Source organism: Podarcis muralis, chromosome 2 (assembly GCF_964188315.1).
Source record: "Podarcis muralis chromosome 2, rPodMur119.hap1.1, whole genome shotgun sequence".
Taxonomy (NCBI): domain Eukaryota; kingdom Metazoa; phylum Chordata; class Lepidosauria; order Squamata; family Lacertidae; genus Podarcis; species Podarcis muralis.
This window is the reverse complement of record NC_135656.1, coordinates 8,513,429-8,530,160: the sequence shown is the minus strand read 5'-3', so window position 1 is coordinate 8,530,160 and position 16,732 is coordinate 8,513,429. Positions and strand designations below refer to the sequence as shown.

The 16,732-nt window shown below is 48.9% G+C and overlaps 1 protein-coding gene across 4 annotated transcripts in view; it reads right to left on the bottom strand.

Annotated features, from left to right (window-relative positions):
* Positions 1-16,732, bottom strand: part of AGAP2 (ArfGAP with GTPase domain, ankyrin repeat and PH domain 2) — a 119,296-nt gene that overhangs the window by 21,555 nt on the left and 81,009 nt on the right. For all 4 annotated transcript variants that reach the window (XM_028721515.2, XM_028721517.2, XM_028721513.2 and 1 more), the window contains exons 2-5: positions 4,997-5,055; positions 3,610-3,697; positions 2,479-2,564; positions 1,307-1,448 (exon numbers count right to left, since the gene is read on the bottom strand). In XM_028721515.2, coding sequence (XP_028577348.2) covers positions 1,307-1,448; positions 2,479-2,564; positions 3,610-3,697; positions 4,997-5,055 — 375 coding nt within the window. The remainder of the gene's footprint in view (positions 1-1,306; positions 1,449-2,478; positions 2,565-3,609; positions 3,698-4,996; positions 5,056-16,732) is intronic.

Here is a 16,732-nt window from a genome sequence, read left to right as displayed (position 1 = left end):
AACATGCATAGGATTGGACTGGAAAGTATTCTCATTCTGCCTTAGCTGTGTTATCTCCTCACCACAAAAACAAGCTCCTATATACGGCCCTGCTGTTTTATTTGGGATGTAAGAAGGTATCAATTTCCTTTCTGACCCACGTACACTGCATGCTCTTCTGCCGCAGTTCGACTTCCAAAAAAACCTATGTTATTTGCCTCCCTGTCCTCTGTGGCAGAACTTGACATAATTAATTCTGTTACTATTACATTATTCCACACTATTCATTTTAATGCAAATGTGGGAGAGGAAATGCCACCAATTGCATATCATTTGCAGACTGGAAACAACAATAACAGTGAATATCGCTTGTATTCACTGGATTGGTTTCCATTCTGGACACGGGCCAACAAATTTTGGCAATTTCCACCCCCATTTCCATTGGAATCCTTCAGCATCCCCAGTAACAGAGGGAACCACAGATCTAGAAAACGGACCGGGTTTTGCTTTTTCTATGGTGCTGCCTTGTCCCAATTTGGTGCTTTCATTTCTCCACCAGTGATATGAACACTCACAACTAGAGTTCCTACTGGACTGTGTTTCAGCATGTGGCGGTACCTCTTGGTTTCTGACCTCAGCTGGCCTCTTTATTCTGCTCCAGCTATTCTCATCGGCATCTTGACCCAGCTGGACAGGTGACCTAGTAATACTAAACCGGCTTGCACTTAACTTTGTTTCTGTGCAACCTTCCCTGCTGGATCAGGCTTGCTGCTGCTGCCGCCGCGCTAAACTTTGGATTGGATCCAGCCAAGGCTTACCTGGCCATACCACCCCCAGTCTGGTGTCTGGGATACGCCAAGACACTGGGTCAAGGCTAAGAGCCAACAGATGTCCTGCAATGGAATTCCTTGCCTGGCTAACAGAACCACCAGGTGTATGTATTCTGCGAGTGCATTGTGCACATGCAGAAATGGATACTAGGATGCTATTCCTTTAAACAAATGAGGACAGGCTTGAAAGTAAGCGGGCAATGTATGGTGGAAGTTCAGAAACCAGAGAAAGTCTGAGCAGAGCTTTAAGTGGTTGGGAGGGGGAAAGGGGCAGGGTCTCTTTGTAGCCCCCTAGCAGAAGTAATTATAGTCCTAACTGGGCTGTCAATCTCTTCATGTATAAAGAAACAGTTAATAACAAGCCTAGTGAATACAAAAGCTTCTTCCAGTTGGCCTCAGGAAGACCCCAAGGAACAACTCCACCTGACTGCCCCTTGCCGCCCACCCATGCCCCCAAGATTAAATTCTCTGTAGGGCAGATACTCTCGCCCACTCACCCTGAGTGCCCACAAGCGCGAGAGCCATGTCGGAGACCGTGCGGTAGTTTGTGAGGAACCCGTAGTACTGGGTCAGTTCTTGAAAACTGGCCTCGTTCTCCAGGCTGAAGACAAAGATGACGGCATCTGCCCAGTTTGCAAACTGCAAGCAGGAAGGAAATCGAGAGGGAGAGGCATATCAACGGGGGGACAGTGTTCAGACCGGACACACCTTCTTCCTCTTTGTTTGGCATTGAGTCAGGGTGGAACCAGGAGTATGAAGGGATGCTACTGTTCTAAGGTCTACCCCACCCTCTCCACTCCAGCAATTACACAAAACTGGCAGCTCAGTGGTGGAGGGGCCATAGCTCAGTGGAAGAGAATCTACCTTGCATGCAGAAGTCCCCAGCATCTCCAGGTGCGCAAGGTGCAATCCCCATATGAGACGGCTGCATATTCCTGTATTGCGGGGGGTTGGACTAGATGACCCTCAGGGTCCCTTCCAACTCTATGATTCTGTGACTTGGGTAGACTCCTGCCTGAAACTGCTGCTGCCACTCGGTTTAGACAATACAGAGCTAGATGGACTAATAGTAAAAGGTAGCTGCCTACATTCCTAAAGGTAAAAGTAAAGGGACCCCTGACCATTAGGTCCAGTCGTGGACAACTCTGGGGTTTTGGCGCTCATCTCGCTTTATTGGCCAAGGGAGCCGGCACACAGCTTCCGGGTCATGTGGCCAGCATGACTGAGCCGCTTCTGGCAAACCAGAGCAGTGCACAGAAACGCCATTTACCTTCCCGCCGGAGTGGTACCTATTTATCTACTTGCACTTTGACGTGCTTTCGAACTGCTAGGTGGGCAGGAGCAGGGACCGAGCAACGGGAGCTCACCCCGTCGCGGGGATTCGAACCGCCAACCTTCTGATCAGCAAGTCCTAGGCTCTGTGGTTTAACCCACAGCACCACCCGCGTCCTAAGGACCTACATTCCTACAGAAGCCCAACTATGTGGAGAACCTTGCAACTTCTTCTTCTTTTAATTCCCAAATTGGCACTTTAATAATAACTTTTCTTAGCACCATCCTCTTGAAGGGTGCTCCATGCAGCTTCTGAAGCAGTGTGAACTGCAGCCCGGGAGGGTCCACAGCGCCCCAAAGGGACCCCACAAGGACCTCCACACATTCCTCAGCCTACCTTGGCATCCGGAGGTCCTGCTTCCTCTCGAATCAGCAGGAGGTGGCTCTGCCCATCCACCACCACTTCCTTCTTGAACTGGCCCCCTGAAAAACAGAAGGAGGCAGAGCTGGGGTTGGGGAGCAACCAAGCAGCAGAGATAAAGCTGTCCTTTCAGTGCAATGGCTCTCAAGTGGAAAATTAACACAGCTCAGTATAACAACATAAGAAAAGCGCCGCTGGGCCAGGTCATTGGCCCATCTAGTCCAGCTTCCTGTTCTCACTGCGGTCAACCAGGAAAGCCTACAAGAAGGACCTACAAGTAGCACTCTCCTCACTTGTGATTCCCAGGCTGCAATACCTCAAGGACCGTCTCTCCCCCTGCGATCATCATCTGAGGCCCTTTTTTGTGTGCCTCCTCCGTGACAGGTCCAGAGGCAGCAACACAAGAACCTGCCTTTTCTGGGGTGGCTCCCCGTTTGTGGGATGCTCTCCCCAGAGAGGCCTGCCTGGCGCCTAATAATAATAATAATAATAATAATAATAATAATAATAATTTATTATTTATACCCCGCCCATCTGGCGGGGTTTCCCTAGCCACTCTGGGCGGCTCTGGGACTTCTTTACATATCTGCAGGTGCCAGGCAAAAATGTTTCTCTATAATCAGGCCTTTGGCTGATTGAGGTTCTATGGCCTTTTAAATGTGTTTTGTGGGGAGGGGAGTTAATGGTTTGTTTTCGTTTCGTTATTTAACTTGTGTTCTCATTTTGTATTTTGCTGTTGTGAACCACCCTGGGATCTTTGGATGAAGTGCGGTATACAAATTTAAATAATAATAATGCCTCTGGAGGTGGGTGGGTGTAGAACATGCAGATAGCTGAAGCCTGAGATGGGAAGGAGAAAACCAGTGGCTCAGAAACAAGTATTGTACATGGGGAATGATAGCTGGTTGGGGTAGGTTCCCAGGTTCAATCCCTGCCAGTTAAAAGCAGATGATGTGAAAGGCAAAATTTGCTCTGCTTACTTTCCTCGTCTTCCTTTCTTACTTCCCCACTCCTTTACGAGGAAAAGAAAACTGAGTAGGTGCGCATTGGGCAGGGCACAAAGAAGCGAGTTAAAATTTGGGGACAGGGCGGGGGAAAGCAGCTCACCCTCTGCAGGCTCCAGACCCAAGTAGGAGCCGGTCAGGTAACGATGAACGAGGGCGGATTTCCCACTCTTGATGGTTCCGAGAATACCCTGCGGAGGCCAAGGAACAGAAGTCACTGGCAGGGCGTAGCTTGACATAGTACAACAACAACACCCTCACCCCGTGGCTCTCTAGGTGCTTTCGGGACATGCTGACCACACTGTTCCCGAACTTTCCCCCATCCCCTACACCAGGGGTCTGCAACCCGAGGCTCCGGAGCCGCATGTGGCTCTTTTACACCTTTGCCGCGGCTCCGGGGCGGATACTAGCGAGGGGAGGAGGCGCATTGTGCACCCTGACACTCCCCACTGTGGCGGGCACTGTACTGGCTGTGACGTCGCATGGGGGTGGTGTGTGCGTTAGTCATGCACCCTCCCAACGTCACCTTCCCGGTTTTGCGGCTCCCAGTTTTTTTTCCTTCGGAAACGGGTCCAAGTGGCTCTTTTTGTCTTAAAGGTTGCAGACCCCTGCCCTACACACACGCTCGCCAAAGAGTAACCCCCATCACCAAGCCTGGAACCAGAATTAGCAGGAGAGGAAGTTGCCTTGTGGCAGAAGCTGCCCCTGAGTAGCCATGGGCAATTCAGTATGTTTTTGGTCTGTGCCACTGTTACGGTATACTTGTCCTTTTCTTGCATCGATCAGCAAGAAAATCTGCAAGGAAAGTCACATTTTAATATGTATTTTAAAAACTGTTTCTTCCTCAAAGCCCTCATTTCTAAACATGGTTTGGCACATTTTAAAAAAATATCAGAATGCGTAAAGGTTAAATTTCTCAAGGATCCCTACCCCAGAGAAAGTCCAGTGACGAGGCTGCAAAGTAGATAGCTAAGGCTGAAGAGAGACAGGAAGCGGAAGTGGCCACTCATGCCACCATAAGGTCAGGCTGGCTCAGTGTGGTGCAGTCAAGTTTGAGTGGTGGACTGGGCTTGGGAGACCCGGGTTCAAAGCTGGGTGATCACTGTCTCTCAGCCTAACCTACCTCACAGGGTTGTTGCGAGGACAAAATGGGGAAGATGGGGACCACGGATGCCACCCTGACCTTGGAGGAAAGGTGGGGTATAAATAAAATCAATTTTGAATTGATTTTTCTGTGTGCCAAAGCTACCTAAGAGAATCAGCTCAAACTGATGCAGTTGGCTAGGGACACCAATGTCCATATGTGATGCAGAATGGACAAGTAACATGAACTGTGTTATTTATATAGGCCCATTGATGTGAATGTCCTTTTGCAGAAGATGGCAGGCCTCCATTAGCTTGCCATCTAAGGAACACATTTATGGTATCCAGATCCACTGACACACTCAGTCAGTGCATGTATAGGTGACAAAGGTCAACAAGACACCTACCAGTCGTAGCTCCGGAACGGAACGTCCAAGAGTCCATTCTTGGCTGTTTGCAACGGCCTCTGAGGAAAGGAAACAAGAGAGACAGGTAAGAAATAAGTAATCTCAATAATCCTTGCAACAGCCCTGTGAGACAGGCCAGTAGCTTATCACTCCCACACTGCAGGTGGAGGAAGCTGAGAAATCGTGATTCGCCCTAGGGCAGGTGGTGAATTTGCGGCAGAGGCACCACTGGACCACTGGCTTACAGCTCGCAGAGCTCTGAGCAGATAAGTCTCAAGACAAGTTGGTCCTCAACACATAGAGCTGGAGATCAACACCCCCCCCCCCGACTGCTGTTTGCAGCTTTCTGAGGAGGCAGGAAGTTGGGGAGCACAGCTGGGCATGTGTGCCTGTGGATGGAGGAATGGGGAGGAAGGACGGAGAAGAAAGGCAGGGATGAGCTTCCCCCCTTCACGTACCATAAGCTGCTCTGTGGGGACAACTCCTCTAGCCCTTCGACTCTCCCACACGCAACAGTTTCTCCTTTGTGCTACTTCCGGGGTGGCAAAGGAACGGAGAAGGCAGCTGCAAGTGGGTGGGCACAGAGCACAATACCCATCCAGGGTCCCTGGGACAAGAGTCACAGTGGCGGGATGCATCCGCCATGGGATAAAGAGCCAGTTTAAGGCCCAATGTGAGCTGCCTGGGAGTCAGGAAGCGAGGCTCGGAGCAGGTGTCCTGGCAGGCTCCATGGGAAAATTGGTGGGAGGGCAGGAGGGGAATATAAAGAGGACTTTCCCCGCTTTAGGCACCTGCAGCCAAGGTTTGAGTTGCCAACTCTGAGGCTCAAAGAAGCATTTTGATTTCCATGCCCAACCAAATGCCTGGGAGTTCTGCACCCTTTGCTGAGAACCTGGTATTGGCAACCCCAGGGCCTGGTCTAGTTTTACTGCTGGGTTTTTTTATTAAAAAAATCTTGGTTTAATGTTTCTTGTTATTCTGATTTTTGCCCTGTAAATTGCTCTGAGATACTTTAGTGTACAACACGATGGCTAGATGGGGATAAGGATTCGTGGAGTAAGAGACTGTGGTGTAGGGAGGTAAAGGAGCAATGGCTGTATGGGGCAGACAGAAGGGAATAGAAAATATGTCTTAGGGTATCTCCAGGCTGTCAGTATTTTGTTGGAGGGATACAAGCACATAGCAGAACTTTAGGTTTGTGCAATTAAAATGGATTAAAGGCCTCTGCAACCCTAGCACAACAAATCCATGGGGGGGGGGGAGGTTTTTTTTTGCCATTTGGAAAGCAACGGGGATTCACTGAAAAGTGTGGGGTGCACAGGAAGGCGAGGCAAGACCCCAATGAGCACTCAATGTTATATAACCACCACAGAAACAAATCAGAATGAAACAAAGACCAAACATAGTCTAAGGCTCTAAGCTTTGCAGAAGCAAAATCAAGATGAGTGCCAAATAAACAGGTTATCTTGGGAGGTCTTTATCTGGAGAGTGCTCAGTGCCCCCTGCCCCCTATTTTCCTTAAATGCTTTAAGTATTAATAAAAAGTGCTTCTGAACATATAAAGAGTCTTTTCCCCAGCTATTGCCTGCCTTCACACACCTGCATTTCGAGGGATAGAGGTCACATAGCATAGCTCCCAGGAAGACTTCACTGCCCAGCAGTTCTCTTTTGAGAAACAAATGACAGGACAAACAGATACCATATTTTTCGCTCTATAACACGCACCCGACCATAACACGCACATAGTTTTTAGAGGAGGAAAATCCGTAGGCATGCCACCCGTAGGCATTCCCTCCATAACACGCACAGACATTTCCCCTTACTTTCTAGGAGGAAAAAAGTGAGTGTTATGGTGCAAAAAATACGGTATATACACACACGTGCCTATGGCCAGATTGCTTGCTTATACGTCTGCCTGTTTATAGCAGGAGTAGGGAACCTTTGTTGCAGCCTGAGGGCCACATTCCTTGGGGAGAGCTTTCCAGGGGCCACATGCCAGAGGCAAAATGGAAGTATCTCGCATTTCCACAGCAGGCTACATTCCAACCAGGAAAGCACCAGAGATTTCCACACTCCCCGCATGCATGCTCCACATGCAAATAAGAGGCATTGTTGCAGTTCAAGGACACATTCCTGCAAGGCAAAAGCACTCAAGGAGGGTGTTGGGCACAGACAGTGAAGGGTGTGGCCTGGAGAGAGGGGCGTGGCCTGGGGAGAGATTCAGGTGTCAGACAGAGTTACCTGGAGGGCTGCATTTATTTCCTAGGCATGGAGCTCCTCCACTCCAAGCGACAGCAACAGAACCACCACTAGCCCTCCCTCTGAGTCCCACATCCATCCGCAGAGATGTCCCTGGTGGAGTGCTGTTGCTCAGTTGACATTGAATGCACAGGGAATAGGCAAATCACACCTGAGGCTTCGACTGCCCATGGAAGAACTAACAAGAACCAGGCAGCTAGATGGCACTAAGGAAGGAACCAGCTCTGGAAAGAGCTACAGAGACAAGGATGCAAGTGCAGACACTCAAATTATTTGCCAATATTAAAATTAATCAGAATTTCAACTTTGGCGGCTCACAGTTTGAAAGTGAAATAAAAAGGTAAAGGTACCCCTGCCCGTACGGACCAGTCTTGACAGACTCTAGGGTTGTGCGCCCATCTCACTCAAGAGGCCGGGGGCCAGCACTGTCCGGAGACACTTCTGGGTCACGTGGCCAGCGTGACATCGCTGCTCTGGTGAGCCAGAGCCGCACACGGAAACGCCGTTTACTTTCCCGCTAGTAAGCGCTCCCTATTTATCTACTTGCACCCGGGAGTGCTTTCGAACTGCTAGGTTGGCAGGCGCTGGGACCGAGCAACGGGAGCGCACCCCGCCGCGGGGATTCGAACTGCCGACCTTTCGATCGGCAAGCCCTAGGCACTGAGGCTTTTACCCACAGCGCCACCCGCGTGAAATACTGTGAAATACTGACACTGAATTTGTACTTAAGTGTGGAATTTTATCCCAAAATTTAAAATGCAAATGCTAAATGCCATTGCATGCCAATGGTCAGATACTGTAAAGTATTAGGTAGTCATCAAATACTGCCAGATATCAACACCATTCCATGTCAGCTATTAAATTTTGCCAGGTGTTAAGTACTGTCTAACTGTGGATTTAGGACTATGTATCCCAGGCCTCCCTAAATTCCTCATGTGGTCTAGGGAGATCTTGGACCAAAATCCAATTTCAGCTATAAATTCTCACTGAGTGGCTTATTATCAGTTTTGAAATAATTTTCTACCTGTGTACTCTTCCTCCTAAGAGCCAATACTCCCAATGATGTATTTTCAGTATTAAAACAATTGACATTTGGGGCAGGGGAAAGTGAGGAGTTTGATTTTGTATTGTTGACATCTTGCCTGACTCCCTTGTTGTTGCATGATATTTTGTTAAGAGCTCTCCCCCATGTTTATTAACTCTATTTTTCATTGATGTTTTTAAAATGTTTCATTGATCATGCAGATAGTCATCATGAGGAACTAACGGTGAGGCAGAAAGGCAGAGCAGATAGGATTCAAATCGGGGATGAGGAAAATGTTCAGCCTAAGGGCCGCATTTCCCTGTGGGCAATATTCCCAGGGCTGCATGGCAGTGGTAGGCGGAGCCAGAGGCAAATGTAGGCAGAGCAACAAATGGAAATATCCCCTTTGTATCTACACACACTCATACAGCCCTCTCTTTCCTCCATCCAGGCAACCAAAGGGCATTATCAGAGCTCAAGGACAAAGTCCAGACAGGCAAAAATACCCAAGGATTGTATGAAGCAGGGCTGGTGAGGAAAATGGCTCGGGGGGAGTTCTGGTGGCCACCTAGAGGGGTTTGGAGGACTGTATCTGCTCTCTGGGCCAGAAGTTCCCAACCCATGATCAAGTTGGTCCAACATGTGGCCCTCAGGACCTTTACTGGTGGCCCTCAGTAACATTTGATGTCCCCCAGAGTCCACAATGCCTTCCCAGAGCTGGGCAAGCAAGGAGCTGGGCTTTGGGAAGGAGGCGTGAGGGCTCTGAAAGGTTCCTAGAGTCCTCCTGCCTTGCTCCCAAAGCCTAGTTAGCACTTTTCCAGAATCAAATTTAGGGCTCGCTCCCCCACAATATGCAGCAAGGCAGTGGGCGGGTTCGGTGTCAAAATACTCTTGCAGCCTGCTTGGTATGAAGTTGGGCTACCCCTGATTTAAAGAAACACGCTCACAAAATTGTAGTCCAGGACTCAAGGCTGTTTTTTCTCCATCTCACTGATCCCTGTAGCCGTCCCAGTGTAAGCAGCCAGGTGACATTGAGATGCCTCCAGATTAAATATTATAATTACAATTGTTTATTAAATTTGTATACCGCCCTATACCCACGGGTCTCAGGGTGGTTACAACATAAAATCACAATATAAAAACATAAAATATGTAATAAAAACAAAAACAAAAGTAACTCAACCTCCTCCCCAACACAATCAGCCAAAGGCCTGGTTAAAGAGGAATATTTTTGCCTGGTGCCTTCATTATATATTTTTAGGCACCAGGCAAATCTCCCTGAAAAGTCCCGTTTTCGTGTTGCCACACTCCAGACCTCTCATGGAGGAGACACACAAAGAAGGACCTTAGATGATGATTGCAGGGTCTTGGGTGGGTTCATATGGGGAGAGGTGGTCTTTGAGGTGTTGCGGTCCTAAGCCGTTTTATAGGTCAAAACCAGCACTTTGAATTGGGCCTGGAAACTAATTTGATCTATACCTGGTGGTCGGTAGCAAATTTGTGCTGCCAGTGATGTGTGAAGCAGACCTTAAGCCATCCTGGCCGGCCTCCCTCTCCTCACATGTTGGGGTGGCGAGACAGCTGCCATTTCCTCCTCCTCCTGCCAACTCCCCCCCCCCCTGTTTGAACCCCAATGCTGGCTTTGCAGGCTCCCTGGCAGAATGGCCCTCGCCTTGCATGCACCTGAGCAAAGGGAGCCCTGCACAAAAGCACAGCTCACGCCTTTTCTTGCTCTCCCTGTGTGTGTTACTACGAAACGGTTGCTTAGCAGCAGCACCCTGCACACATCACCAAGGTAACCGGAGAGGAAAGGGGGACGGGGAAAGGTGCAGCAGCCCCTGCTGGCCTTTTGATGCAGAGCCAAAAGGGCAAAGCTGTTGCCCACTTTGAAGCAATGCCACCCCCTCCGCAATTTGACTAATCCCGCTGCCACCCGCTAGCCAGCCAGCCAGCCAGCCAACCTTCCCCTCCCTCTCACACCAGCAAACTACCGTGGCCATCTTCTTCCATTTCTGGCAGGCCTTCTGCCATACAGCGGTCAAGAATTCAACAGGTGCAACCATCCCCAGCATAGCTGTAACCTGTTGAATTTCTGTCTGATGCAGCTGCCTACAATCAGAGGCTGCATTAGGTTAAGCACAGGGTAGGAGGGACACTCTACATTACAGAACAAAGGTGACTGGGTTAATTTTCTTCTCTCTGGTGCAGCAATGTCAGCTGTCAGTCAACCAGCCAAATAACCAGGGGAAACAGCCCTTTGCTCAGGATAACGGTATCTCTTGCATCTGCCCCACGGTGGGTGCCTAAAACAGAACAACAGCAGCAGCATAAACTGCTACTACATGCATACATTATGATGCAACATTACTCAGCTGATGCAAATTGATTAAGGAATGTAATTATGAACCCTAAATAATAAACCGGGACAGCTGCCATCTTATAAGGGTGGTGTTTTCCATTCTAGGACTTGGATCCAGTTTTACAGCTGAATGTCAGAGCGAAACACATACCGTATTTTTTGCTCTATAAGACTTACTTTTTCCTTCCTAAAAAGTAAGGGGAAATGTATATGCGTCTTATGGAGCGAAAGCAGGCTGTGCAGCTATCCCTGAAGCCAGAACAGCAAGAGGGATTGCTGCTTTCACTGTGCTGCGGATTGATCCCTCTTGCTGTTCTGGCTTCTGAGATTCAGATTTTTTTTCTCTTGTTTTCCTTCTCCAAAAACTAGGTGCGTCTTGTGGTCTGGTGTGTCTTATAGAGCAAAAAATATGGTATTTGATCTGCCATTCACACGCTGCAGCTTACACGCATGTTTCCAACACAATCCTTCAGCTAGAAAAAATGTGTGCGTGAACCCTGGGAAACACAAACAATAAATGCTGCTTAACTTCTCTTGGTGAAAACTGAATAGATATAGAAGTGACGAAGGAGGACATATATTCAGAAGGCACATTTCCCTTCTGCACTTTTATATTTGTTAGAGCTGAGGGGAGCTCACTCCCTCCCTTTCCCAGGTGCCTCTGTTCAATACACCAAGAATAGGACATCCACTCTAGAAAGCCGTGGAGAGAAGAACTGAAGGTTAGCTTCACATGACTTCCTGATAGGGGAAAATGTGGGCAAGGTACACCCTGGTTTTAAGCAGTATGCCAGCCACATGCGCCTTCCTGAATAACCCTTTCCAAAGTAGCTTAGGAACACTTATGTTGTTACATCACCACAGCCGCAGTTTCTAAGGGGCTACAACACTTTTGACTTTTACAACTGAAATGTATTTGGGTGTGACTCAAGCATGCAAATAATCCATGTCCCGTCTCTTTATTTTTAATTAGTTATGTATAAAAGGTAAAGGGACCCCTGACCATTAGGTCCAGTCATGACCGACTCTGGGGTTGCGGCGCTCATCTCGCTTTATTGGCCGAGGGAGCCGGCGTTTGTCCGCAGACAGCTTCCGGGTCATGTGGCCAGCATGACTAAGCCGCTTCTGGCGAACCAGAGCAGCACACTGAAACGCCGTTTACCTTCCCGCCGAAGCGGTACCTATTGATCTACTTGCACTTTGACGTGCTTTCGAACTGCTAGGTTGGCAGGAGCAGGGACCGAACAATGGGCGCTCACCCCGTCGCGGGGATTCGAACCACTAACCTTCTGATCGGCAAGTCCTAGGCTCTGTGGTTTAATCCACAGCACCACCCACGTCCCATTAGTTATGTATACAGTGCCATTAATGAACTATAAAGCACTTTGCAGACATTCATAAGCAAAAGGAAAGGCAGGTTGTGTCTGGATTTGGAAAACCTGGGGTCAAATTTCCCCGCGCAGACACAAAGCACACTGGGGCTGTGTACACACCACACATTTAATGCACACGACTTTCCCCCCAAAGGATCCTGAGAATTGTAGTTTGTTAAGGATGCTAGGAATTGTAGCTTTGTGAGGGATTAACTACAGTTCTCAGGATTCAATGGGGGAAGTTAAGTGCTTTGAATGTATGGTGTGTGTACATCAGTAGCGTCGCCCTGGGCACAAAACTGTTAGGGGCACAAAAAAACCAATACCAAGTGCTGCCTCAATACAGTTGCACACTTCTGTTGCTGGCCTCTGGTTTCGCCATGTGAACCAGGAAGGGACCTTCAGACAATGGAGCAACTCTTCTTTTCTTATCTCTGTAGCTGCAATCTCCTGGGTGAGGCAGACACCATTAGGCAGTTGAATGTGCATGCGTACTCTGTCCATTTCCCTCCCTCTTTGCGCCCCCAGGTGCTGGCAACCCATGCTACGCCACTGGTGTGTACACAGTCTAGGTGGCCATTGGCAAGAGTCTCTTTCTCTCTGTTTTTAAAATACACCTATGAAAAAACATGGAGTCACCAGCTCTTAAGACATTTTTCTTCCTCTTTTCCTGCTAAACACCTAGTTTAACACATGACATGACATCACCATACTGTTAGTTTCCCTGCTCCTGCCTCTGTCTACATGCGCTACATCAGGAAGATCTGGGGCATTACATGGCAGGACAGAGCCTCAAACAAAGATGTGCTCTCCCAAGCCCATGTTCCCAGCATGTTCGCACTGCTGTGTCAGCGACGTTGATGCTGGCATGGTCATGCCCACAGAATGGAAGACGGCAGGATCTCCAAAGACCTGCTCCACAGGGAGCTGGCTTCAGGCACCAGGCCTATTGACAGACCAACTCTGAATTACAGAGATGTCTACAAAAGTGACATGACGGTTGGCAACATTAACCCCGCCATGTGGGAATCCCTTGCAGACAACCACAGCACCTGGAGACAATCAATTGGACTGTGTATCCACAAGAGTGACCAGAGAAGAAATGACCACTGGGAGGAGCGCAGAGAGAAGAAACACCATGGTGCCATCTGCAGTAGCACAACCGGACACCTTCATCTGTTCCAGCTGCAATAAAACATGTCTCTCCTCTACAGTCACAGCAGGCACTGCTTCCAGCAGTTTGGCTTTACCCCAAAAGGCACCCTCTTCCATTCTCTTCCAAAACAGATGGATGCCAACAACAACAAAATTAAGGCAAAGGTGGAAACGTCTCTGTACCTCTTTCCCAGCCCTCAAACATGAACATCATTTGCTGGACCCAGTATGAGAGGGTGAAAGGCCCAATCTGCTGAGGGGAGGTACAGACATTGCACCTGAGCTAAGCCCTACAAGGCAAGGGTAGATGATTACATTATCAATCCAGGCCGTTCCTTAGTGTAAGTACTGTCCCTAAATTACTAAAGCACTGGTTTGGGTCAAATTTCCTACTCTGTCTACCAGAGGCAAGTTTGCCCATCTTTGGAGTGGCAAAGACTTCAAAACAACCAGGCATGTGACCTCTTTGCAGTCTTTGGCTGCAGAAAATTGAGGCTGATGACTATCCCATTATGATGATTGCCTCTTGCTCTTTCTATGACCTTCCATTTTGCCCAAAATGGATGCGCACAATCCCTGACTCTAACTTTCAATTCAATCCTATTTTTTTGAAGTGCCTAGTTGCATTTGCGAAATTCTTCTTCTTCTGGCCTGCAAATACTTTCAAAGTACTCTGGCCTCTGGCCAGCGCACTAAATAAATTTACCTTACAGTACAAAACTACAAGTCAGGGTTAATATAGCTGCCTCTATTGCCTGAGGAGGAACTGTTGATTTAAGATCCTGGGAGGGTTGTGGCATCATGGCAGAGTGGTTGGCAGGCATCCATTACCACATGCAAGCACGCACTCACAGTGTGACTTCTGTCCCAAACTCCACACATAATTCTCTTGCAAAGAAGAGTTCCCGTGACAGGCTTGAAGCTTCCCTTTTGAGTGACTGCTCCAGGCTGACAGTGTTCTCTCCTCTTAGGATGTTACATAAGGAGCTCTGTGTGTGTGTGTGTGTGTGTGTGTGTGTGTGTGTAGAGGATACTGGCACCCTCCTCCTCCTCCACCTGCAGCAGCAGCTTCTCCCCTTTTCTGAAGACTGGGGCTTGGAGATGCAACAAGGCAGAATATGGAAGACACCTCACAAGGCACCACTGCCCACTTCCTGCCTGTTGTCGTCTGCAAAAGGAGGGCTGCTCCATGGCTTGCCATGCAAGGGATGTACGCTTCCAAGCCTAGAGCCTCACGTCTAGGTGACAACAGCAGCCAATTCCCAAACAGCCATTCATCTTCTGCTCCCCAAATCCTGAAAGCTGGGGCGCTCAAACCTTCCCCTCCAGCAACACAAGCAGAGGCAAACAACATTAGATACAGGTTGAAAGAGATGCGGAGAAGCCATGAGCTTCTCTAAAGTGCCCACATCCTTTATGTGTAGGAGTTTGCTCCTTCTCCTTCTCTCTCTCTTTCTCCCACACACAGGAGAATCATGTGCTGTGAAGCCGCATGAGGACACCTCAGGGTGTTTTTTCTTCCACTCTTGCTTTCTAGGCAGAAAGTGTTCCCATCTCCCTTCGAGTGGCTGAGCACCCACAGACGGGGTGCTGGAAATCCTGCTCCCATCACAATCAGAATGAACAGGTTGCTCTGGAGTAAGACTAGCCACCTTTCTCTTTTAAAGAGCTCATGTGTTTGCACCATCCACCAATGTTCCAGCCCCTTTGCTTGGGCCTGATTCAAAAAACAAAATTCCTGTGGACAGCTCCTTGAAATCTGCACAGAGCAGCCTAAGACATTTTGGAATATCCACACAGAACAACCCAAAACGGTGTTAAAAACACAGACTGGGTCCAGAGGCTCAACTGAGGGCTTATCCACACCTACCGTACCTTTCCTCAGCTCTCCATGTCAGAGAGCCCCCCTTTTTTTTTTTGCTCTGGAGTTTTCTCTGTGAAAACCCTCTCTTTAATGCTCAACTGGAGAAAACAGCAATCCCTAGAAAACTCAAATTGCCATTTGTTGCAATTCAACTTTAAAGAGCGGGTTTTCGCAGGGGACGCTCCAGAGGCGGGAGGGAAGGAGCTCAGCTTTAAAGTTCAGATCTGTGCCTGGAAAGAGCAGAGCAAAAGCTAAGTGTGAATAAAACCTGCCTGGGGAACAGCAACGAGGAGCAGAAGGCGATATAAACAGGTGAGAGCCAGTACAGTGTAGTGGCAAATAGTGTTGCTGAGCCAGGAGCTGGGAAACCAGGGTTCAGATTCCCCACTCAGCCATGAAACCCACTGGGTGACCTCTGGCCAGCCACCAGGCGCACCAACTCTACAGCCCCCCTCCATGTCCACTGGGATGGGGCTCAACCCCCCCCCCCATCTTGATGGGTCAGAGGAGGCCTGGCTGGACGTTGCCCTGGGCTGTGCGTCATCTTCCGCCACCGTGCGGCCTGGCAGGAAGTCTTTGGGAGACGCTGTGCAGACTAGCATGGCCTGGCAGGCAAATGTCGCATCGAGAGGCAAATGTCACACCTGGTCAGTCTCTCCTAATGCGACAGCCATCACACACGCTATGTGTGATGCGCATGATGTCACACGCATGCATGACATTAGCCTCCCCAATGTTGAGTGCAACTGGTGCCTGTGCCAGCCACAGTCCCTCAGCCTGGCTAACCTGACAGGGTTGTTCTGAGGATTAAATGGAGAGGGGGAAGAACATCAGCTCCTTGGAGGACAGCACTGTAGTAATAAATAAATACGCAGGGCATTTTCATCCAGACTTGAAACTGACGCAGGTAGCCATCAAAAGTCTGTTTCCCTTAGGAAGACAGTCTAACCTTGCCTTAATATCAGGATCAGTACCAGATTGATAAGGAGATTCAGCCATGTTTTGTAGCTGCCTGCCAGGCAGACTGGCCAGTTGCCGAGCCCATTGTGGGTGATGGGTATGTCATATGCAAGGGTTTTTCTGAAAGAGAAGAAATGCCAAAGGGCACATGGCCCATTTTACAAAATGACCACTGGCACTGTTGGGGGGGGGGCTTTCAAACTGCCAAATTAGCCAGGTCTCCTGCTGCCAAGCCACATGGAAGGGAGACACCCTGTTGAAATGGACAGATATCTGAAGAAATCAATGGAAAGAAAAGCTTATGGCTCGAAGGTGGGGAAGAGAGAAGTAGGAAGACAAACCAACCAACCTGAAACCAATTTCAAGTCAGTATTTGGATAAACAGCAATAATGAAAAGCAGCCCTGCACGTGAGCCCCTTTCTATGCAGGGCAGTGGTGCTCCATTGCTATTAGGGGAGCAATTATCCTCTCAGCTACGTCTGAGCTCCTGCAGGCCAACGGGAATGAAGTAGCCAGTTCTTATCGCCCATCTTTCCCGGGCTGCTGGCAGCTCCCGTAAATTAAACTGCCCAAGCAGAGCTATAAAAAACGCTGTCTCAGCAAGCCTGATTGAGGAATCAGCCTCTCACTTATTCAACAAGTTGCTACCCAGCTTTGCCAGCAATGATGCGTCATAAAGACCTATGCATGGAAGTTGCATCAAAAACATACCACCCTGTAGGGATTGTACCAAAAGTCTAC